This window comes from Zootoca vivipara, chromosome 4, assembly GCF_963506605.1.
Source record: "Zootoca vivipara chromosome 4, rZooViv1.1, whole genome shotgun sequence".
In the NCBI taxonomy this organism is placed as follows: Eukaryota; Metazoa; Chordata; class Lepidosauria; order Squamata; family Lacertidae; genus Zootoca; species Zootoca vivipara.
The window spans coordinates 34,888,887-34,913,413 of record NC_083279.1 but is presented as its reverse complement, the minus strand read 5'-3'; the positions used below and the strand labels follow the sequence as shown (position 1 = coordinate 34,913,413).

At 43.5% G+C, this 24,527-nt stretch overlaps 1 protein-coding gene across 2 annotated transcripts in view; it reads left to right on the top strand.

Moving 5' to 3' along the window:
* Positions 1-24,527, top strand: part of ANOS1 (anosmin 1) — a 140,193-nt gene that overhangs the window by 102,665 nt on the left and 13,001 nt on the right. For both annotated transcript variants that reach the window (XM_035115473.2, XM_060273484.1), the window contains exons 4-8: positions 6,758-6,980; positions 9,762-9,946; positions 11,704-11,833; positions 21,575-21,780; positions 23,053-23,197. In XM_035115473.2, the coding sequence (XP_034971364.2) occupies positions 6,758-6,980; positions 9,762-9,946; positions 11,704-11,833; positions 21,575-21,780; positions 23,053-23,197 (889 nt within the window). The remainder of the gene's footprint in view (positions 1-6,757; positions 6,981-9,761; positions 9,947-11,703; positions 11,834-21,574; positions 21,781-23,052; positions 23,198-24,527) is intronic.

Sequence of the window (24,527 nt, the reverse complement as noted above, 5' to 3'; positions counted from 1 at the left end):
TTTGAGACTGAGATCGTGTATGCTCTTGAGCTGCACCAGAATGAGTTCCCCGATGATGAGCACAGAGTAGCGTTTATTGTGGAACATCTCACCGGAGCAGCCAGGGAGTGGCTAAGACCATTAATCGCAACCAAGAATCCTTGCATGAAAAATGTCCAACAATTTCTAGAAGGTTTGAGGACGATGTATTCGTCCGATAGTCATTTGGACCAGACTAAGGAGGAACTGCATAATTTACGCCAAGGAAATATGACAGTTCGCGCATATTGGGCGAAATTCACCATGCTGGTGCACAGACTGGGGTGGGTTTTGGATTCGCCTCCCATGCAAGCTGCGTTTTACTTGGGTTTGAGCGAGGAGGTGAAGGATGAACTCTCGAGAGGTCCAAAGGCCAGTACTATGGATCAGCTGAGCAAAGCAGCTCTGGCGGTGGGGGTGAGGCAGGAATCCCGGTGGAACGACAAGCAAGCGACGCGCGCAAAGCGGGCTTGGTTCCCACGGTCGCAGGAGAAGCCACTCCCTCAACAACCCTTTCAGGCCACGCCTGGAGCCAGCCAGGACCAGGAGCCCATGCAGATTGATAGCGCGCGCGCGCGGGCTTTTCAAACCCCAGCGGCGCCAAGACGCAAGGAGGGAAGGGGCGGGAATTGCTTTCTCTGCAACTCACCCCAGCATCTCGTCAGAGACTGCCCACATCGCAGGGAGTGGCAAGGAAAGGCGGGAACGGTGGTGCCCTCCCCCACTGACGCAGCACCACAGCAGGGAAACGGGAAAGCCTGGCTGCAGGAGACAAGGGGCAGCAGCCAGGCACAGTCAGCAGACAACAGCCCCAGCCCGCCCACCCGCACAGAGAGGTGCAGAGCCAGCCCACCCCTCCCAGAGCAGGAGTGGTTCTAGAAGTGACGCTAACGCTCCCAAATGGCTATCCCCTGACGGTCCTCGCCTTAATTGACAGTGGGGCGTCCGCCAACTTCTTCTCGAGAAGCTTTGCAGAAGAGCACCAAATCCAGCTTTTGCAGTTGGATTTTCCTCTGCACGTAGCAACCATTGACGGCAGGGAGCTGCTGGGAGGGGCCATCACACATCAAACCCCCCCCATGAGAATGACGGTGGGAAGGCACTCAGAGACACTGGCGTTCAACGTCACCACCATCTCAGACCCCCCCATCGTCTTGGGCATGAGCTGGCTGGCGCGCCACGACCCCTCCATCAGTTGGCACCAGAGGTGCATCACGTTTGGGTCAGACTTTTGTCTGGAACATTGCATGCAGCACCAACCAGGGGAGGGGCCTCCGATAGCCACGGTGGCCACCATGCATATCAAAGGGGGTGAGGCAATACCCAAGCAGTACTGGGACCTGCAGGAGGTCTTCAGCGAAGCGGAGTCCGACCACCTACCCCCGCACAGGCCTTTTGACTGCCAGATCAACCTGGTGCCAGGGGCGACGATACCCCCAGCCAAGCTGTACGCCATGTCAGACCAGGAGCTGGAGGATCTGCGCGCTTTCATCGACAAGAACCTCAAGCGGGGGTTCATAAGGGAAAGCAAGGCAGCAGGGGGCAGCCCGGTCTTCTGGGTGGACAAGAAAGACACGCAACAGCGCCGTCTTGTGGTGGACTTTAGACGGCTGAATTCGGTGACAGAGCCCGTGGCTTTCCCCATGCCCAGAGTGGATGATCTCCTGACAGCGGCACGCAGGGGCAAGATTTTCACCAAGCTGGACCTAAGGGGGGCGTACAACTTGATCAGGATCCGGGAAGGAGATGAATGGAAAACCACGATGTTCACGCCTCTGGGCTCTTTTGAATATCTGGTGATGCCCTTCGGTTTGCAAGGGGGCTCAGCATGCTTCCAGGCCTTCATGCACCACGTCCTGGGGTCCCTCCTCTTCAGGAAATGCTTGGTCTTCCTAGATGACATCCTTATCTACTCGAATGACCCAGTGCAGCATGTGAAAGATGTCAGAGAGGTGTTGCAACGCCTGAAGGAGAACCACCTGTATGTGAAGCTGGAGAAGTGCAAGTTTCACACCAAAGAGGTGGACTTCCTGGGCTACAAGCTGTCAGACAAGGGGCTGGCGATGGACAAGGACAAGGTGCAGGCCATCCTGGACTGGCACAGCCCCAGGACGCGCAAAGATGCCCAACGCCTACTAGGCTTCGCTAACTTCTACAGGAAGTTCATCAAGAACTTCTCTCGCGTTACGGCTCCCATCACGGACTGCCTGAGAGGCAAGCAGAAGTTCAAGTGGACACCAGAGGCGCAAGCAGCGTTCGAAAGCCTCAAGAGAGTGTTCGCCTCTGACCAAAACCTGTTCCATGTGGTGCAGGACGCGCCCCTACGCATTGAGACAGATGCTTCTGAAAAAGCTGTGGGCGCAATTTTGTTGCAACTGGACGCCAACAGGGAGTGGAGACCCTGTGCCTTCTTCTCCAGGAAGCTGACACAGCCTGAACGCAACTACACAGTGTTTGATAGGGAACTTCTTGCGATCTACGCTGCGTTCCAGCACTGGCGACACTTCCTGGTGGGCGCGGAGCACCCCATCCAGGTGTGCACAGACCACAAGAACCTGGAGTTCTGGAGAACTGCCAGGGTGCTCAACCAGCGGCAGATACGGTGGGCAGAGTTCTTCTCGAACTTCAACTTCTCCATCCACTACATCCCGGGGGAGCAGAATGTCAGGGCGGATGCCCTCTCCCGCAAGCCAGAGTACATGGAGGAGGAGGCGCCACCAGCCCCAAGGCACATTTTCCCCCCGTCGACATGGTCCTGCGGAGCAGCTGTGGTGAGCGAGGCAGAACTCACAGCACTGACGGCAGCGGATGAATTTGCCAACCGCATCTTCAGAGAACTGAGAGGGGGGAGGGAGCAGGCAAAAGACTTTGCAGAACGCAGAGGGCTGCTTTTCTACAAGGGTGCGCTGTACCTACCCACCACCCAGCTTCGACGTACGGTCCTCAAGCAGATGCACGACAACCCTACAGCGGGGCATTTTGGAAGGGACAAAACCGCTCACCTAGTCATGAGACACTTCTGGTGGCCAGGGGTGCGGGAAGATGTTCGAGACTATGTAAGGGGCTGTACCACCTGCCAGCGGGCGAAGGTGGTCAGAGCAGCGCCACCAGGGTTGCTGGAGCCCTTAGCCACACCACACAGGCCGTGGGAAGTGGTGTCCATGGACTTCATCACAGATCTGCCTTCGTCCAGGGGTAAGACTGCAGTGTTGGTGGTGGTGGACCTTATGTCCAAAATGTGTCACTTTATACCGTGTGCCAGGGCAGTCTCGGCAGAAGAGACAGCCAAACTGTTTGTTGATCACATTTTCAGACTGCATGGATTACCTTTAAGGGTTATTTCGGATCGTGGCCGCCAATTTGTTTCCAGGTTCTGGCGGCGGCTCATGAACCTCCTGCAGGTGGAGGTCAGCTTGTCGACGGCTAGACACCCGCAGACCAACGGACAAGCGGAGAGGGTCAACGCCATTCTGCAGCAGTACCTGAGATGCTACGTCAGCCAGCGGCAAACGGACTGGGTGGATCGCTTGCCACTAGCAGAATTTGCCTACAACAATGCAGTGCACGTCTCCACAGGGGTGTCGCCCTTTAAGGCCAATTACGGGCGCGACCTCAGATCTTTCCCAGAGAGGGAGAGGGAGGAGGAGGAGGAGGAGGGCCCACAGGCTGAGGATTGGGCAGAGGAACTGGAGACGGTGCACCAGCAGCTCAGAGAACACTTGGAGAGGGCCAAGGAAGCGTACAAAAAGGGGGCAGATCGCCACAGGCGACAAGGGGAGGTCATCAGGGTGGGGGACAAGGTGTGGTTGTCCTCGGAGGGCCTTCCCACCAGAGGGAGGTGCAAAAAGCTGGCACCCAAAAGGCTGGGCCCCTTCACGGTCACGCAACAGGTAAACCCGGTGGCATACAGGCTGGCACTGCCAGAGGACATGAGGGTGCATCCAGTGTTTCATAGATCGCTGCTGTCGCCGTACAGGGAAAGCAGCAGGCTCCGAGACAGCGAACAAACCCCCGAGGGAGGGGGGGAGAGGGAAGGCAGGGAGCAACTCAATGAGGCCACGGCCATCCTGGATTCAAGGTGGGGGGTGGGGGGACTGGAGTACCTCATGGCATGGGAGGATGCTCCACCGTCCCAGAATGAATGGGTCCCAGCCACTCAGATACAGGAGGAATTCTTGGTGGAAGAATTTCACGCCCTCTTTCCCCACAGACCCAAGCCCTGGCACATGGAAAGGGAGGGGGAGGAGGAGGAGGCACGGGAGAGCAGCTCACCATGGCGCTGGGAAGCGGAGTTTGAGGAACCAGAGGATGAGGTATGGGTGTCACCGAGATCCACCCAGTCAGAGGAAGGAGCAGATTGGCAGAACGTTTTTACCCCCACCAGCTCTGACGCCACGGACTTTTTGGGATTCCCGTCCGCCCAGGCGGAAGGGGGGGGCTCGCAGGACTGGGGGGAGGTATTCACACCAACGGGCTCGGAGAGCACTGAGTTCTTAGGCTTCCAGTCGTCACCGACACATGGGGGGGGCCTGGGGAGGGGTGAAGGAGAGCTTGGGAGGGGGGTGGATGTGAGGGACAGGGGATATCGCGAAGTCCCTCCCCTCCTGAGTTCAAGCCCGTCCCCGAGCAAAGGGGAAAGCAGGGAGAGTTCCGATTCCAGTGGGGAAGCAGGAAGTCGTGTCCGAGGCTCAGGCAAGGTAGAGGAGCCAGGGTCCCAGGTGGGACAGGAAGGGGCAAGCAAGGGGGGAAGACCCATCCCTCCAACTCCAGAATTACGCAGGAAGAGGAGGGGCAAGAGGATGGGTCTGCCAAAGCTTTTGTGTTGGAGAAAGACGCGCCAAAAGCCATTAGGAGGTTCTGAAACCGACTGACAACATCGCTCCGTGTAAATAGCAATGACTTGAGCACTGTAAATACGCAGCACCAATAAAAGAATAAAATGCAGAGCTGCGTAGCGTCGTTACTCTGAAGTAGTCCACTCCGGCCACTGTGACAATACCCCTTCTGGAATCCTATGAGAATAATAATGATGAGCTTGACAAGGATGAGCTATAAGTGTAATATGAAGTTGTTATTTTGTGAGATGTTTATTGAGTAAAGGAGTTGGCTGAGTAGGGAGAATAAACACTTCCCACTTGCAGTTAGGATCTGCTAATATCCCTGTTTAATTAGTTATTTTGAGTTTGAAACTAAGCTTGAAACTTAAAAGGCTGGAAGTAAAAAGTTGCACATTTAACAGTTCACTGACAAAATAAGCTGTGAACTAGGGTGAAGAACAGAAGGTTCAAAGGCATATTATGCCTCAAGGGGCTAGAAAAGATTTTTTAATTAAGTAGCTGAAAATTTGTGATGTTTTATATAGGCACATACCCAGACATGTACACCTGCCCATTTCTGATCACAGACATAAATCACAAAAGCAGGTGCATTTTGTTTCTATTAACCTCTGCCCTTGTCAGCTACAATCACAAATCACAATCTCCTTACCCAGAATTATATTTGAATGCAACCATTTAGCTATGACCATAGTTCCAAAAGAGAGAATAAGCTAAGCAAGCTTGGAGTTCTTCCCCAGGCTCTGTTTTCCATGGATGATCATTCTACGGTAGCTCTGCCAGGCACTGTAGCCCATGGCTGCCATAGAAAGGCAACCAGACTGCAATCTCTGATGATATAAGGTGAATTCTCTCTCTCTATACAATCAGAATGGAGGTATTCTGAGCTCTACTGTAAGAACAAATGCTGTACATTTATTGTTGATTAGTGATATTTCACTAAGGCACAAAATGAAGGCTTAAGTGTGTTTCTAGGGCTTTTGCAGTGTGAGTGTGAATGTATGAAATAATGGGATAGAATGTGCAAAACAGCAAACACTGAACTAAGACCACATTATGGACAAAGCATCTGTATCACAAACTTGATTGCTGCTTTTCCACAGGGAAGAGCTGCAGTGGATGAGGGTTGGAACATGGAAATGATTTTTCATCCTTTTCTTACTCATTTCTGGTCCTCCCCCTCTTCAGAGTTTCAAAGACATGTCTGTGTCAGGAGCCACAGTGAGTGGGTAGCAGGAAGTGGCTTAGGGGGCAGAGCAGATCAAGGATTAAGCACTTTCTGTTCCTCCTGCTATTTTTCTGCTCCTGAAGCTCCCTTTTCATAGGAAAAGCAGTTGGATTTTTGCTTCTTGTACTGTATATGAATGAAATACAAAGCTCTGGCCCAAGAAGAATGAAATAAATTTCCATATACTCATTTGCAAATAGTTTGCAATGTAGCCATCCATTCTGCAGTGATTTGTGGCTATGGAATAACCTTTTGGAAAGCTTTATATGGAAGAGTTTGCAGCTATTGTTCAGAGGTTATAAATCTATATGAATTCTCAAAGCTAGACCTGTAATTGGTAGCAGTTGGTGGGGGTAGGGCAGTGGTGCTCACCTGACTCCCCATGCCACTGCTTACCAGACGATGTAGGGGGAGGCAGTAAGGATGTTGATGTGGTATATTTGCACCAGTGGTAGTGCCACTATTGAATTTGCCCCATGCCAACCTTGTTGCTGCCACTCCCTCTATGCCTTCTGTCAAGCAGCAGAAATGCAAGCAACAGCAGGTCAGGAGACCTCTGCTGGACAGCTACTGCCTGTAATTTGAATTATCTTTTCAGCAACATCTTGGAAATATTTCAGCAATATTTGATAAATCCTACTGAAGGCTTGGTACAATTTTCTTGTTTTCCCTTTAGCCTCTTTTCCCCAAGAAGAACTATGAATGCTTAACTAGCTGCGAATTCCTCAAATACATCTTGTCGGTGAAGCAAGGAGACTGCCCAGCACCCGAGAAGGCCAGCGGCTTTGCGGCTGCCTGTGTTGAAAGCTGTGAGGCTGACAGCGAATGCTCTGGTGTGAAAAAATGCTGTTCCAATGGATGTGGGCATACATGCCAAGTACCCAAAAACTTATACAAAGGTAGAGATTGTTTGTAGGCGTTTATTTTGGAGCCCCATGGCAAATAAAAGTAGTCTATTGCATATTGTAGCAGGAGTGCAAAATGTGTTGGAGAATGGGAAAGGGGTTGGAGGAAATGAAATAGAGGTTCATAATTCTTCCAGCCGCATGCCTACCTACAGAATACAATTTAGTACATGGGATTTCATACTCACTGTCCTATCTAAGCACTTCTGGTGCATCAATTCCCCCCCCCAATCTTTTCTCTGTTGCTAGAAGCATGATTAGTCATTGTGTTCAAACTACTGTAACTTACAAAGGCATTACAAATCTTGATAATATGTGCAGTGGCTAAAAGGAGATCTATTTACCTATTTGTTGTTGGAGAACCTGACTTAACTCCTCTTAATGCATCAAACCTATATTTGTTCTTATAATTTACTGAGGAGCACTGGTGTGTTGAACTTGATTTGTGTTCTCTGTGCTGCTACTCAAGCTGCCACACAGGTTTGTAGGATCTAAATTTAGACTCTAAGCTAGTGACCCTTTGATGTTCTTTTGAATACTGCCTACTGTGGAAGTTCAGCCCAACCTGTCACCATTTAATGCTAAGTCTACATGGTGGACAACAGTGTTTCCACAGCGGCAGCTCTGCATGTAAAAAAATAAAATAAATAATGGCAGGGGGGAGATAAGAAATAAAACCTACCTGGGTATTAACCCAGTAAAAGGCCAAGAGGTACACATTTTTCCAAAAGCCAAGAAATCTGGAGTTCAGAGGACTAATTTGTGCTTCAATGATGGATACAAATCTTTTTATCTAATAAAAAGCACATTTCTGAATGACTGCAAATGTACATCTGGACTTGAAATGGATTATTCTGGTTGTATTGGAATATTCCAAAATGCACTTGTGCTATGTTCTGCTTGCGCTCATGAGAACCATCTGAACACAATTACAGCCACCAGGGGGGCTAAGTTAGTTCCAATCAAGTGAATCCAACGAACCCTAATGTAAAACAGATGGAAGGTTTCCCAGCATGCAGATTGGAGGGTTATTATACATAATAATTAAGCATGGGTTTTCAAATGCATAAAGCAGAAATATCATTCTTAAGCAATATTAGTTGCAGTGTGCAAAGACTGGTGGCTATCTAGTGATATCCAGAAATAAATGTATGAGCTTTTGATGATATACTTTATTCTTGGCAACTTTAGGGCTCTCTCTCTCTCTCTCTCTCTCTCTCTCTCTCTCTCTTGTGTGTTGTGTAATACATTGAAACACTTGGAGAAAGGGTCTGTTTTTCGATCTCTAGGAAAGGTGGTTTGTTTATCCATAGAAGTGTAGAAGTCGAAACAATAAACCTCATATTTTGCCAAAGTCATAAACTAAGCTGGGATTTTTTTCAAGTGCATCGTGTAAATCTCAAACAGTCCTCTAAATCTGCAGTCACTTCAAGAAATGGGAGTGGAGGGGAGAGAGAAATTCCAGCTTGACCTCTCTGGAAGCAGAACTGCCTATTATGATAAATGTGGAGCAGCTGCTAAAACCAGTAACTGTTAAGGGATTCTCAAATTTTTGCAAGATGTAAGTAGACTTACCTGTGAACTTACAGTACAGTGTTGTGCCCTTCCTCACAAGTGGCAGCCAATCGTGTGGAAAGTGTGCAGGGAACCATATTATGTGTGGGATAAGGGTGTGCAAAGGATGATGATGAGAATTTTACGACAAACACAGAGCAGTCAGTGAAAACAGTAATCTTGTTTCAATTACAGTTTTCACTGATTGCGCTTCTATGTTTGCTGTACTGAATGCGCAGTCCATTTTAGAACTCCATACTCTGAAGTCAAGACTGAACCTTTAGTTTTCTCTAAAGATTGATGTGTCATTTAACAATATTACATAGAAATTTGTTAAGACTTACATGAGTTCTGCCACCGCCCCCCATTTAACCTATATATTAGATTATCACCCAGACGTTGGCTTTATTCCACCCCAGTGCCTTGAAAACCCTTCTATAGGTACCACATTCTGAAGAGAATTCCCAATGTGAAACAGTATGTAATAGCTAGCAGCTGCTTTCCTACGGTAGTATGGTGATGCCTTTTGCAACCATCATGATCACAGAAATGGCTGCTTGATGCTATAAGTGGCCGCATCTGCAAAGAGCTTGCTTCAGTCTTGACTTTCTTTGCAGAAAGGATCACCTGGAGGAATTAAATAGCTGGTTTCATTTTGTAAACTCACCACTACTACTAATCAAACAACTGTGTTGGAATAGGGGGGTCACCAATGGGAACATTTAGATTTTTCAACAAGTTCTGGGGGTGCACAGTTCACTGGTTCCCAAGCAACCTGGGTAAAGGTGGGATTCAGTAGAATTGATCTGAGCCTTGAAATCACATAGTGCTACAGGAAGAAGTGGGAAAGAAACAGCATTACTCTTAAAGCTTCCTCCTTAAGCTCTACATACTTCTTGGGGGAAATAGGTAACCATCTTGACCACCTCATGACTGTGTGAGGTGGCTCAGAGGCTTTGTGGGCACTAATGGAAGCCCTTGAAGATGTCATTGCAACCACAGGCACTGTTTGCAACTCTTGGGATGGCTTGTAGTATGACTCATCAATATGCTTCTGTTCTGATTTAGTCACTGGAGATAAAGTAAGGTAAAGCATATGATAATGAGGATAGATCTCTTTGGGCTATTAATTTTGTAGTAGTAAATAGTTGTAAATAGTAAATAGTTGATCCACAAATTTACTCACACACAGCTTCTTTGCATGCATCACTTACATTTCAGGTGTCCCTTTGAAACCCAGAAAAGAATTAAAATTCAGTGAACTTCAATCTGGACAGCTGGAGGTGAAGTGGTCTTCAAAATTCAATATCTCTATTGAGCCTGTGCTTTATGTGGTGCAAAGGAGATGGAACTATGGGATTCACCCCAGCGAGGACGATGCTACCAGTTGGCAAACTGTAGCTCAGGTTAGTCCTTTCTACACAAATCTGCATTATTTTCAGGCCATTCATCCTGAGTATCAGGCATTGAAATATTTTTGGCTGGTCTTGGTGGACAGCTATGAATTTGTAGTCCCAAAACTCACTTCCTCCAAATCGCAGCCTTTAATCTAGACTTCTGCTACACCAAGAAGTGAAGCGAGCTCCAGAAAAATTGCTGCTCCTCTTTCCAGGGTTAAGCTTAGATGACTGTTTCTGCCAATTTAAAAAGAAGCCTCTGGTCCTCTTAAGCTCAGAGCAAGATAGGAGTCAATGGTTTGCCTTGACTCTGTGCTTTCTGGGGACTCAGAAGACTCACCAGGTGCAGGGGCAAGCCATGGAACTCCTGACTTCAGTTCCAAGGTGGGAAAACATTGGCTTGCTCTGTGCCTGTTAGGTGTCAAATATCAGACACAGAGGGAAGCCTGCAGCTGGAGACAGGAGCTGGAGGCTTGATATGTCTGACAAGCACAGAGCCAATAAAAATTCCAGACTTCTGCTGAGCTTTTGGGCTTTGAGGGGTGGAAGTCACCTCCAGTTCTGTTTCATGACTCCGGGGTTGGGAGAGATCTTCTCTCACTTGCCAAAAACAAGTACTGTATAGCAAAAATCTTGATCCCTGGTATTCATTCATAGATGCATTGTTCAATGTTGTGTTGCTTAGGCTTGCATATAGAGGCATATCTTTGTTAATCTGATGCATCAAATACTGGGATATGTTCCATTTTACAGTTGATGGACTGAAGGTAGCTCAGAGAGAAAAACTTTTTTCATCTACTATATAGGGAATCTCTAAAAGAAGTTAAGTTAAATTCCCATCTATGGCAAATAAATGTTCTTGGTGTTGCATCGGGTTGCCATCCGTCTAGAATTTCCCGGACACAGGTGGTATTCAGCCCTCATAAAAGTGTCCAGGTAGAAATTGCTTAAATGTCTGGGAAAATCTGGCCATATGGCAGCCCATGTTGGTAGTATAGATTTGGCGACTTTCATTAAAAATAGCTCAAAAACTCAATATTTATTTATTTATTTATTTAAGATTTCACAAAAAAAGATCAACTGCTTTTTTGTCTGGATTTTCACTTTTTGAAATATGGCAACCCTAATGTTGCGTTACCTAAGGAACACATTCCATGAAGGAGTGAAATACAGCTAGTCATACAAAATGGTGTGGTGCGAAATTACTAATGAAGATCCAACCTATATCTTTGGTTCACAAGTTCACATGGTTGAAATAGTTCAGTGGTAGTTCACTTGCTCTACATGCAGACTGTCCCAGGTTCAATCTGTAGAAACATTAGTTAAATTAAGGACCTGATTCAGCTAAATCATTGCACTAATTGGAGCCAGAGCAGCAAGTCCTTCTAGCACAATGGGGCTCCCTCCCTCTTTCCTGCTATGCCTCCCCAAATTGGCACTGCAAGGTCAGGAGAACTCTGAGAACAGCACATGTGTGTGTGTGTTGGGGGGGGGGGGAATGGAAATTGCTCCATGTGGCAAGCTTGTGCTGACAGAGTGATCTTCTTAGTGCTACTTTGAATTCCACCCATTATCAGGTAGCACAGGAAAGACTCAATAAACAAAGAGTCGCTTGACATAAAGTCATTTTTTGTGCACCTAAGGATATGAAGAAGGGGTAACCATGATCCAAGGCTTCCGCCTTCCTGAATAAACAAAGTATAAGTGAATACAGGATTCACTCAGAGTAAGCTAAGTCTCTGTGTTAACCTGGTTTCCTACTGCAGACTACAGAGGAGAGAATACAACTGTCCGACATCAGGCCAAGCAGGTGGTACCAATTCCGAGTGGCTGCCATTAACGTGCATGGAACTAGAGGCTTCACAGCTCCTAGCAAACACTTCCGCTCTTCGAAAGGTTGGTGTCAACATTGTGCACATCTGTCTTTATTTGGAATGCAACCCAACCCTCTGTTTCTGTGGCTACAACTTCCCAACAGGTGATTCTTCATGCATTGAATCATTGCCTTTATGAATGGCTTCAAGGTAGTTTATCATTTTCTTTTTGAAGGTGCCATTGAGCCTTCAAGCAATGCTGTAATGAATAGGCCTCCCATTTCAGTTTCTTTGAACATTATCATTAGTAATAACAACTGAGATTTCTTTTTGCATTTGTGCAACACGGAACATCAAATGTGAAAACTAATATGAGACTGTTTATCTGCTGGCCCGGTCAGTGTCTAATAGAGTTTGGCTTATTTTTGAGCTTTACTAGTGATTCTGATTTCTTGTCATTTTAAGAAAACAGTTTTTGAACATTTAGAATTTTATTTCCGTCTCATATTTGCTTCTGTTTGTGCTGTTACTAGGATGCAGCATTTCTGTCTCATTGTATGTTGCATTTATTTTCCAATCACGTTTCATGGCATAATCACGTATTCACACATAAACAATTGCTCTGGAAAAAATTAAGACATACTTTCTTTAATGTGTGTAAATTCTGGTTTTCTTTTCTTTTAAATTAGGAACATTTAATAACCCACTAAGCTTTAAAAACACTAGAGTTACTGAATTAGTCTTGGCCAGGCATCCCCAAACTTTGGCCCTCCAGATGTTTTGGACTACAATTCCCATCTCCCCCGACCACTGGTCCTGTTAGCTAGGGATCATGGGAGTTGTAGGAAAAAATATCTGGAGGGCCGCAGTTTGGAGATGCCTGGTCTAGGCCTTAACATGAGCCACCCAGCTTCCTCTAGTTCATAAGCAAGATCCAAAAGGAAAAGCCCCAATGTCTCTCTGCAAATAATACCTTAATGCTTATTGTGTGTGTGTGTGTGTGTGTGTGTGTGTGTGTGTGTGTACCTGTTTCATTTAAGGTGTACTGCTACAAATGTTCGGATAGGGTAATAGTGCTATTACGTATTACGTGAAACCCTTATTATATTCAATTCAGTGTTACATTAAACTCAAATGGTTGTGTGACTGTGCTGGTGGTCCAACAAGATGTTTTTTGAGTCCATGGCCAATTCACTCAACACATTTAAAGTGTTTTTAACACAAACATTATTAAAATCCTGCAAACAACCAGCAGTAATTATTGGACAAAGTTGCAATTACTTCCTCAGTTATAGTATCTTAGAGTGGCTCCATTCTTACAATTTATAGAGATTAGCTGCTATTAATTTTTAACTTCTCAAAGGAAGCAAATTTTTATATGCTGTGAAATAATGATGACCTTTAGGGTATGTGTGTATGTGCCATTGTATGTATGTTTATGTGTGTGTGTGTGTGTGTGTGTGTGTGTGTGTGTGTAATCATAATTTATTATTCATGCCCCACCCATCTGGCTGGGTTTCCACAGCCACTCTGGGCGGCTTCCAACAGAAAAATAAAATAATCTATTAAACATTAAAAGCCTCCCTAAACATATAAATATGCCAGCCAGCCAAGGTACCACAATTTTTTTAAAAAAATTGGTTAATATGTGTATTAAAAAACATTGGTGTCAATACTATTTGAAGGCTGACATTTTATAATCTATTTCCTCTTTCACAACTGCAAAATGATTTTTTTTTGAAAATCTGAAAGCATAATTCTGCTGTCCCATAGTAGATTTATTTTCATGTAGTGAATATCACATTCTGAAAAGCATGTGAGAACCTATCAATAGACACTAGGAAGTGTTAATAGGTTTCTCATTCCTTTAGTGTTAGCAGGCTCTGTTGTCGCAGAATGGGATGCAGTACAAATGAACAGATTCCCTTTCTGCTGCCTCAACCAGGATAAAATTTAGGTGAAGTTTAGTGGGAGTAATAAAGGCTTGCACTGTCAGCAAAGTTTGATGTTACCATGCTCCTTTAATGATTCCCACACTGTCTTTTTTGCTTTTTAAAATGGCATCAGACAGATTAAACAGTCTCTCTTTAAAATAAATAAATAAAATAAACAAATTGTTAAAACAAATGAATTTATTCAGCCATTGTTGTCGTTTAGTCGTTTAGTCGTGTCCGACTAAGGTATATTCAGCCATATACCTTAACAATAACATATATGCTGAAGTATCAGCATGGAATACAATCCCAAATCAACAATGCTTCCATAATTACTGGGGATGTGCAATCTGAAACAAAGATGAAAGATCCCATTCATATTTCATTTGGATTTAATAACTATGAATGCTTTGTTTGAGGAGAACACCTTCACACATATAGCGGTATGTGAAAAAGTTTTCTTGGGGCCCCCTCCCCAAGAGGTTCACAAAATACATGCGGGTGTCAAGAGAGCGGCAGGGGACCCCTGCTCCTTCCTCCAATTTCGTCAGACACAGGAGTTATTAATTCCCAAATAGGGCTTAAATACCTGTTAGTAAACTGGAGTACTAAGGATTGCTAAATAACATATTTAATGAAAAGCAATCTGGATTCTACAATTAACAATTGCTTCTGACTTGTTCATGTCATTCACAGGTACATTAACGTAGCCAATTTTGTAATACAGCTTTTAGATCTACACATAGCTGCCAAGTTTTTCCTTTTCTCGCGAGGAAGCCTATTCAGCATAAGGGAAAATCCCTTTAAAAAAGGGATAACTTGGCAGCTATGGATCTACAACAGTTGTATTTAGTAAGATTGACAGAGATAAACTTAGCTACAGGTAGGTAGCCATGTTGGTCTGACATAGTCGAAACAAAATTAAAGAATTCTTTCCAGCAGCACCTTAGAGACCAACTAAGTTTGTCATTGGTATGAGCTTCCGCGTGCATGCACACTTCTTCAGATAAACTTGTGTATTCTATCATAAGTTGCTTTCAACATAGGCTTTATTTATATACGGATACCAACTTGAGTCAGGCCAGAACTTGTTTTTCTAGTTTAATGACAACTTGGAACTCATCAAATAAGAGAAAGAAACAGGGTTGTGTTTTAGTTTCCTTTTTGTTTAATATTTACTAAATGATACAGCTGCTCTTAATGACAGTTGACAGGCACAGACTATCACTATTGTGTGTGAGCAACATAATGCTTCATTCTCATATGCATACAGGTGTATGTAGGATACCAGTGTGTGTTGGTATTTATTGCATATATATTGTACTATGAGAAGTAGTAGTAGTGTTTTTGCAAACCCATCTCCTTTGCCCATGTGATAGCTTATAGAGCTGGTTATACACATTTTTGCAATATGCTTTTAAAAAAGCAGCTGTACATAATTGAAGAATTATAGCAGAATTATGTTTTGCTCTAAGATGAGCTTAATTTTCAGAAATGGTAGGTTCAGGTGCTCCAACAGTTGAAAGTTACAAGCCCTATCAATTTTTCAGGATTTGTATATCGTTGTTTGTTCTAAATTAAGACACAAAGAGGTATAACTTTGCAGGAAGGGCTGTTCATTTGTTTGCTTCATTAAGGTTAACCTAATCTTTCATAAAAAAATTATTGACAGCTTTTTCATTGTCATTGAAATACTTGACGTTTTTCTTCATAGGTGAAGGTGAACTTGGCAAATTTTAACAAAATGAAATCTTAGCAGTTCATTTCCTATACAATATGGTTAAGAGGTTCAGAAATTCATTACAATAATTTTTATGCGATGTTAGTATGCTTTTTTTTGGTTGCTGCTAAATTTGTATTTTATGGTATTGGGTGCAATCTAGATAGAGTTAAGCATGCTTGACTCCCATTGCAGTCATTGGGGTTCAAGCTCTTAACTGTGTACGTAAGCGCCATTGACTGAAACCTAATGGAATCTAAGCATACTTAAAATTTCTGGATAACACTGCATTGCTCTTATTGCTCTTATCTCAAGAACTATAGTTGCAGCAAAAGGCAGTGAACACTCTACTGTACTTGTGGTTAACAGTATCCAGTTGACATTGATATATTTGCATGCATTTCTCCTTGAATGAAATATGTTGCCCCTCACATTTTGGATGCAATCTTTGTCCAGTGCTTAATGTTTTGGGTTATACAGTATCTGAGAGGGCCGGCTCTAGGGGAAGGCTGGGTGGCGCGGGGCTGTCAGGGGCAAAAAACAGGGGGGGGGGGCGCCGGACAGCCCTGGTATCTGAATCTGTACAGGAGTTCTGGATCAGTACATTTATGTCTATACACTCAAGTAGCAACTACCTCTTCATTCTGTTTCAATTGATGCAAGAGGGAGGACATATCTCCTTACAGATGACACAATAAGCTCCTGGTAGAGTTACTTTACATCCGCCTGTCTCAGATTTTCATTTACTTATCCCACATTTCTTTCAAAGCGGCATACTGTACATGGTGTGTCTTCCCCTCACCCCATTCACATCTAGTGAATTGCCTTTAGTCACTGCTTTTGAGAACAGCTTTCAGCTACCTGGAAATAAATGTGGGAATACAGCACTTGTAGAAAAATGATGAGAAACATAATGGATAGAATGAAGAGGAAGATGCATGTGCTTTAAAGCTAGTTGTGACAGCACAATTTTTGTACATGGTTTTTGGGACTTGAGTACTGACTTGAGTAAAAAGCTGGTGGGGATGTTGAAAAAGCAACTCCATCCCAGAAATCAGGCATGCGTTTTGCCATTTGGCAAGATGACTTTTATAATAAGAAAAGGACACACACAGCACTGAGAGTTGGGTACATACCTGCAGATTAGTTGTAAGGTTAAATGTGACCTTAAATCTGTTTAGTTTTCTCTGCACTATGTTGAACGCTGGTACAATGCCATGGTAGCAGAACCAAAATTATGTCCTATCAACGAACAGATACGTATTCTTGTCCAAAAGTTGGAAACGGATTTTCTTCCCTAAGGTGAATGGTGTTAGCATTTCCTACAAAATCAGGAGTAAGTGAAGCAGGGAGTATTGTTTTCACAGGACATAAGTGCCCATGCTGTATTGTGATTTCATGCATACACATACACAGAGTGTTTGTAAAAGCGGAACAGACTCCCACTGGTAGCAATAAAATTCTCTCTGCTGTTCCTTTGGGGCCAATGAATTTTCTTTTCTTTTGTTGCACAGCTGGTTTGTATGTGCCAATTCCAGTGGGCAAAGGGTATCCCTTTGTATATGCCATGAAGCTGTTTAATAATTGGAAGCTTTTCTGTGGTTCAGGTTCAATGGTCCTTTAAAAAGTTTACATTTTTTTTTAAAAAAAGAGAGAGCCGTGGGTGATCCCACCTTAAATTTGAAGAGAAAAGCACTCTCATCTAAAGTGTAAAAGGATTTTGAATTTATAGCTAAACCTGCAGTTACACTCACAGTTGAAAATGAGTTTTCCAGATTCTTATGTACTTTCCCCCTATGGCACACGTTGTGGAATGAATTCATTTATTCTCTTTCTTTTCTCTCACCATTTAAATATGCTCCCTAGTTAAATATGCAACACTAATGTTCATCCAGATGTGATACATTTTCAGTGGTAATTTTTAGTGGCCTCGGGCAGGTCATGGATTCTCAGGGCAGCCTGTGCCAGGAATCAGGGGTGACTCTGCTTTATATCATTTTCTTCCTCAACCTGCCTGGCAATACATGTCAAGACCTCACATCTGGATGTTAAATCTACCTAAGCCTTTATGACTTCTCACCTATTGCCTGTGTTGAGAGTTCAGTTTAAGCCAGGCACCCCCAAACCGCGGCCCTCCAGATGTTTTGGCCTACAATTTCCATGATCCCTAGCTAACAGGACCAGTGGTCGGGGAAGATGGGAATTGTAGTCCAAAACATCTGGAGGGCCAAAGTCTAGGGATGCCTGGTTTAAGCTATCAGACAACTTGCCACAGCTCTGTCCACTCACTGTGGAGACCTACTCAGGAATTATTGCAAGCAAGCTGAACTACAACCTATACTTACCTGTCCAAATGGGGGTAATGTTGCCTTGTTACGTCTATAGCCAGGGCACCTCCACCATAGTTGTGGCCCTTTGAGACATTACCAGATGATTTTATTTGGCTACTTACTAGACACTCTAGCAAATGAGAAGGTAAAAAACTCCTGGATTGGGTTTCCCTAACACTGACTACATTCATCTGGCTGTGTAGGCAACTTAGTCTGCACTGTTGTCTCTGTCAGTTGTCTGCAACTAGAGGATTAGCATAGACTAAAACACCTTGCATGTCTGCACCTATTAGTGCAGAGATCACTCCATCCTCACCCTAACTGAGTCCACTGGGTTGTGTACTACTGTAGCATATTGTAGCTGTAAAGCACCAGCCTTCAAATTTACACCAAGAGGCATCCCAACAGTAAAATTTTGGGTCAGGACTATCCCCTAGATCAGGCATCCCCAAACTTTGGCCCTCCAGATGTTTTGGACTACAGTTCCCATCATCCCTGACCACTGGTCCTCTTAGCTAGGCATCATGGGAGTTGTAGGCCAGAACATCTGGAGGGCCACAGTTGGGGGATGCCTGCCCTAGATAGTATTTTTTTTTGCTATATAATCAGTATCCAACTGTTGATCTTTAATAAAACTAAAACTAAACCATGGCTCAAGACAAAACCCTGTAGGCAGAGTTTGGCTTTGCTTTTGGAAAAGGCTCTTCTTTGTCTAGACTGATCATCTTTGATTTCAAACCACAATGTCTTCGGCTTCTGTTTGAAGTTTCCATAGACTTGGTGAAGCTGTGTTAAAACTTGAAGTCTAGGTTGGAAAAGGAACTGGAATCGTGATTTAAAGTTGTAATGAAGCTTTCTGATTAAGGACAGAAACAAATACCTCATGGGCATAGTTTGTTCGGTGTTTGTTAGCCAAATGCTGTATTTGCAGTATTTTGCAAGTGTGATGTTAATCTTGACTCAGAGGCTATTGCTTTCTGGAAGTGAAAGGTGTTATATCTGTCACATTGTTTAGTCCAAGGCTTGTTCACAATAAGGATAGCTCTGTGAGCTAAACCAAAACCCATCTGTTTATTGTTTGCCTTGACTACATAACTGACCACCAAGGACTGAATTTAAAAAAGACAAATATGCATCTGTGAACACCCAAACATATTCAGTATAATTCCTTCACATAGAATAGGTATGCCAAATAGCCTCATAACTTGATGGTAACGTAACATGCAACAGTATCACTCAAACAAATATTGTGCATGCTTTTCACACTCTAATGCCAGGCCTTTACCTCATACAAATATGCCCATCCATATTGGGTTTAGAGATGGTGAATGAAGGGGCAGATTTGTGGACTGGAAAGCTGATACATTATTACTGAATGCCAAGACTGTAAGATTAGGTATTCAAGTTTTATAGAAGATACGGTCTACCAACAACTACACATGACAGACTCTAGTACTGTCTTGGCACAGATTAAACACAGGGTTGCCAACTCGAATAAAATATTGGTGGGGGCAGGCAAGCCCGTCTCCAAATAATCAATTACAAGATACAGCACATGGACACCATTTAAATGGCAATGCCCATCGTTTTTTTGGGGGGCTGTCCCCCTCAAATATCTTATGGGGCGGGGCAAAGGGAACTCAGACCCTATGGAGTTGGCTCCTATGGAAATGTCTAACCCTACTGTTCTTGCCAGATCAGTAAACCTCTTATCAGCGCAGCCCTTTTCTAGTGGTGGGCATGGTCTTGGCTATTTCATAAGTCATTCTGTGCCTTGCCTTGCTTGCCTTCCCTCTATGCTTTCTGCAGGCTGTGAGGAGAGAAAAACAAAGCAGGATGTGCTGGGAAAGTGTAAAGGCATATACCTATTTTAATCTTCAACAGAAGCGCAGGCAAATGAAAGGAAACTAGAGGCAAGACAACAATTGCCTGTCTCCTCTTTCCAAAACACAGCAGTTTGCCTGAGGAAAAAAGAAAGAAAGAATACTATCATAAGACAGCTAAACTGTTTTGAGAAGTAAGCATTACCTCCCCCCCCCCAAATCATGCAAGTAATGTTTACATTGCTCAGAAGTGTTGAACAAAACACAGCTATAAATTTGATGTGTTTACAACCCAGGACTTTGACTGGTATTTGTCAAGATGGAAGCACATACAATTCAATTTTCTCCCATGATAATTAATTATTTCATATCTACTAATCCTTAAATAGGAAGTCCTGTCTTCCTTCATTGTAGTTGTGTCTGTTTGTATACCACAAATGAGAGGATTTTTCAGTGAACTCATTAATCTTGGAGTTTATTTGATAAACTTAATGTGTCTGGCCATGGACAGTGTATTTGGCATCTTATTTACCACTAGTGTAATTCAGCCCATTGAGTAAACGGGCGCTAGAACATCCCGGGGTTCGGAGAAGTGCTTGCTCAGCACTTCCCCGAACCCCGGGACCTGTCCTTCCTGTCGGTGGCAGGGGGACAGGTACGAAGGAGGAGAAAGCAGCCCTTTCTCCTCCTTCCTTCCTCTCCCCCAGCCGCCGACAGGAAGGAGACATCCTGGGGTTCGGAGAAGTGGTTGCCCGAACCCCGGGACCTACGCTGGGGAGGAGAGGCTCCTTCCCTGCCCTGGCGGCATCGGGAGCCGGACCGGGCTCCTCAAAGGCGCCCTTCCTCCCCCCATTCACCTCCGCTGGCCTCCACCCTCGCTTCCCCGACGTGCCCTGCAGTGAGGCGGTGTCCGGCCGGGAGGGGCGGTTGGAGGAGGCGGGGGGGGGAAGCGCACACGCATGCAGTCTCTTCGTCCAGTCCCTTTGTCCGTGGGGCACATGCGCAGTAGCGCGGACACAGGGACACAGGGAATCTGGATGCAGAGACACTTGCACATTATTATATAGGATTACAAAAAAAAATTAAGTGAACTGTGCATTAAATAAGCAAATGTCAATGTCTATTTTTAAATGTTCAGTTAAATACAATAACATTTCTTCTGGCTTGAATTGGGTTCATTTGACTTACACTTTTGAGATAATGTTCATTTTCAATTCTATTTTTAATAACTGCAGAAAACAGTTAATATGTGCTACAGTGATGGTTCACTCAGTGCTAAGTAGTAGCTCAAAAAGAAGGATGCACACACACACACACACACACACACACACACACTGTGTGAATGATATGCAGCGTGTTTTATCATTCTTCTGTTCATTTGTTTCCTATTGTTTAACATTGTTTCTAATTTTCGGGGACACATTTTTATTTGTAAATCAATCTGAGTAAGATTGATCATATAAAGGTTGGGGTATAAATGAATAATAATAATAAAACATCAGGAGTATCAAAAGATTTCTTCTAGCAAATGCATTTTTAAACAATGTGGCACTCTCCTGTTACCATAATATTAGTATACACACTGCTTTGGAGCCAATATCTTTCTTTGATTTTGACAAAAGGTGCAAAGGGGGATTCTTCTTCTATTAAAGGCAGATAATTATTCAGCACCTTCAAAAGAAAACCATTCCCATGATTCCTTGCCATTAAACTGGGTTTTTTTTATAAAGTTTACCTCTCTCACGAAGATTTTCTGTAATTACCTAATTTTTAAGTGGTTGTAATTCATTTTTTGTAAGTATTCATACTGTGTATGTTAACTTTATTTTCAAATGAATATTTCATTGAGTTTTCAGTTTATATCAATATAGCACACATCTGAAGCAGCAAGAAAACCAGGTTGTGATTGCGCTGCCTGAAACTCACGTATCTTGTAGCTTGGTATGCACATTTGGATGCTTACATATGTACAAAGCAACACAAATTGCCGTCTTAACTTTACTTCTCCCCCACCAGACCCATCAGCTCCACCAGCGCCATCTAATCTCCGAATTGCCAACTCAACAGTGAACAGTGATGGAAGTGTAAGTGTCAAGATTATTTGGGATCTTCCAGAGGAACCTGACATTCCAGTCCATCACTACAAAGTCTTCTGGAGTTGGACAGTCAATAGCAAGTCTTTTGTCCCAGCTAAAAAGAAGAGAAGGAAGACTACAGATGGGGTAATTAAATTTTAAAATATGACACTGTAGATACCTTGTTAACTTTGACTTAAGTCAAAGATACTTAAACTTAACACTTTGACTTAATATGATAATTAAAAGGAAAGATAGAGAATATTAAGGTGTTGGCTATAATCAAAGGAGAACATAAAAACTTTAAAGAAGGCTATTAAATGATGACATATTTATTTTTGTTGTGTGTGGAAAATAATAAAACCATGTCTGATTTCACACCATTGGCAACTTGTGGTTCATTCACTTAAGTGGATTTCTTATGGTTATTAGGTAGTCCCAAGATGATAGCGAACACTAAGCCCCCTTCCTATATAACTGTAATTTACTGTATTCAGACATTTCTACAGCCTGTGTTGGCTACCTTTTACTACATTCACACTGTAGTAATAGAAAAAGCAAGAAAGCAATATAATAGCTTAAGATAGTATCTGGAGCCATTTAAACCACAGCTGATTGTGTTTAATGTGAGAATAACAATAAAGAACACTATAGTCTTGTACCACCCCCAAAACACATTTGGGCAACGATTTTCATATGCTCCACTGATTTGGGTTTTTAAAACCAAAACTACAGCAAGGGCAAAAGGCAAAAAAAATTGTAAGAGACAATGTGGGTATGTCCCACTACTTTGCTGAACACAGGTGAATTCATGATTCACTGGGACTGTCTGTGCCCTGCTTCAACTAAGACCATAGGGTGCACTAACTGATTGGCAACTAGTCTCCAGTCTGCATACCTGTAAAGAAAGATTTGACACCCCAGCACATACGGATACATGCTGCAGTAAGATAATTGTTGCCAAATCTGATACAGCTCAAGTACAATAGTTTCAAATGTACTACAATGTGATGTAGCCAAATGTTGCTAACTCAACAAAAGAAACGAAGGAAGAGGAGATTGTTCTAGTTGCTTCAGCTCAGAGCGCTAAAATCTAACTACCTTCCAATCCCGGTTTGGTTTTTTTTAAATCAACATCTCAGCTTTTACCAATTTTTATTAGGCAAATCCACTTGTTGGATCAATGCAATGGCCAGCTTTGTGACTGGTAAATGTTTCCCAACTGTAATACACAAAGCAATAAAATGTAATTTATATTGTAGGCAAAATGGTTGCTTTATTGAATTTAAGTTGGCATAGAAGACAGCAACAGTTTATCTACTTTCACCTGTTCATTTGATAGAACACACAACTGCTAACATGATTGTGTTTTAGGAAATCCATCGCTGATCTGTGCATATATTTTATTTTTAATTATAGTCCCAGAATTATGTAGTTCTCGAAGGCCTACAGCCAAACAGTAACTTCATGGTGGAACTGCAGGCAGTTACATACTGGGGTCAAGTACGCCTGAAAAGTGCCAAAGTGTCTCTTTACTTCAGTTCCACTCAGACAGCTGTTAACAGTAAGTGCCGTTTTTAGAAAGAAACCTAACCTAACCTCATAACATTTGCTTAAGGGGATATCTGTCTATACGAATGTCCTAGGTGACACCTTTGCTACATGTCCAATTTGTAGTTTATGCTCTCTGCTCTCCCACTTCATTAGCAATCTACTTGCAGCACAACCTTCCTGTGTGTAGAGAATAGTTTGACTGGTTTAGCTTGAAAATTTCCTCCTGCTTTCATTCAGGGATGTGTGAGTCCAGAGGTGCATTGAAAACGAGTGACACAGAGGTTAGTGCTGAATATGGTAGCATTTGAAAGAGTCTGAAAAACAGATCCTTTGTTTCTTCTGAATTAGACACTCACCCAGACATGTGGGAGTTGCTGCTCCTTATCCACGCACACTTCCCACATGGCTGGGACCATATTTAAGTGACCAACTACATGGGCAGGACCCAATCATGTTGCACAGTCAGAACCTTCTCCCACGGCAGTCCTGATTCTGTGGTAAAGTCTGGAATCTGGTCTGCCTGTGTGGTTCATCTAGATTCTTGAGTTCCAGCAAGAATCTCTGAGCTGGGGAAAAATTATGTGTGTTATATGTCTAGCTCACGTTATATTTCCGGCTCATAGATTATATGTTGTCCAGTGTTAGCTAAATGGAAGGGACTAAGAAGTGCTCACACATGGAAATATGTGAGCTATTATTCTCTTTTTATAGTTCGTGGTTGTCCCATGAGAGCCAGGATTGGTCTTCAGTTCCTGTAGCATGTATGTACACATGTGGAGCCAATTTAAATGCTGTAAAGAGGCAGGAGATAATTAATAATTATCGACAGTGTACAGACTGCAAAAGCATGAGCATAGCTGTTATGTATTATGAGAGACACTGTGAGGACACATGTTAAACAAGGAGTTCCATAATGCTAATTTCTATAATGTATGAAGCAGCCCTGGGTGATGTACGGCAGGAAGTTCATTTCTGTATTTGTTCTGCCTCCCAGTCAACATATTGAGGACATTATTTTGTAAAGCACCAGTTTCAGTTCTATTTATTTATTGAGAGATTTGGGAAAATACATTATGTAAGGTTAAATATCTGAAATCGAATTGCTTTGTTCCTCTTATTGGCTAAAATGTTTGATGTGTAAGTGGTCACCATCAATAGTGTTTCTTTTTGTACATGTTATGTGCGTCCAACTTCTGGCACTTCATCTAGTTTCCCTACACACATTAGAAGCGATGGAGAAAAAGAGTATTTGTTACATTTCCCCTTTTTGATAGTTAGCTTCCATTCTCTGATGTGTATCATATTCAACTTGCAGTGTATGAAATCTTTGCCAGTCTAGC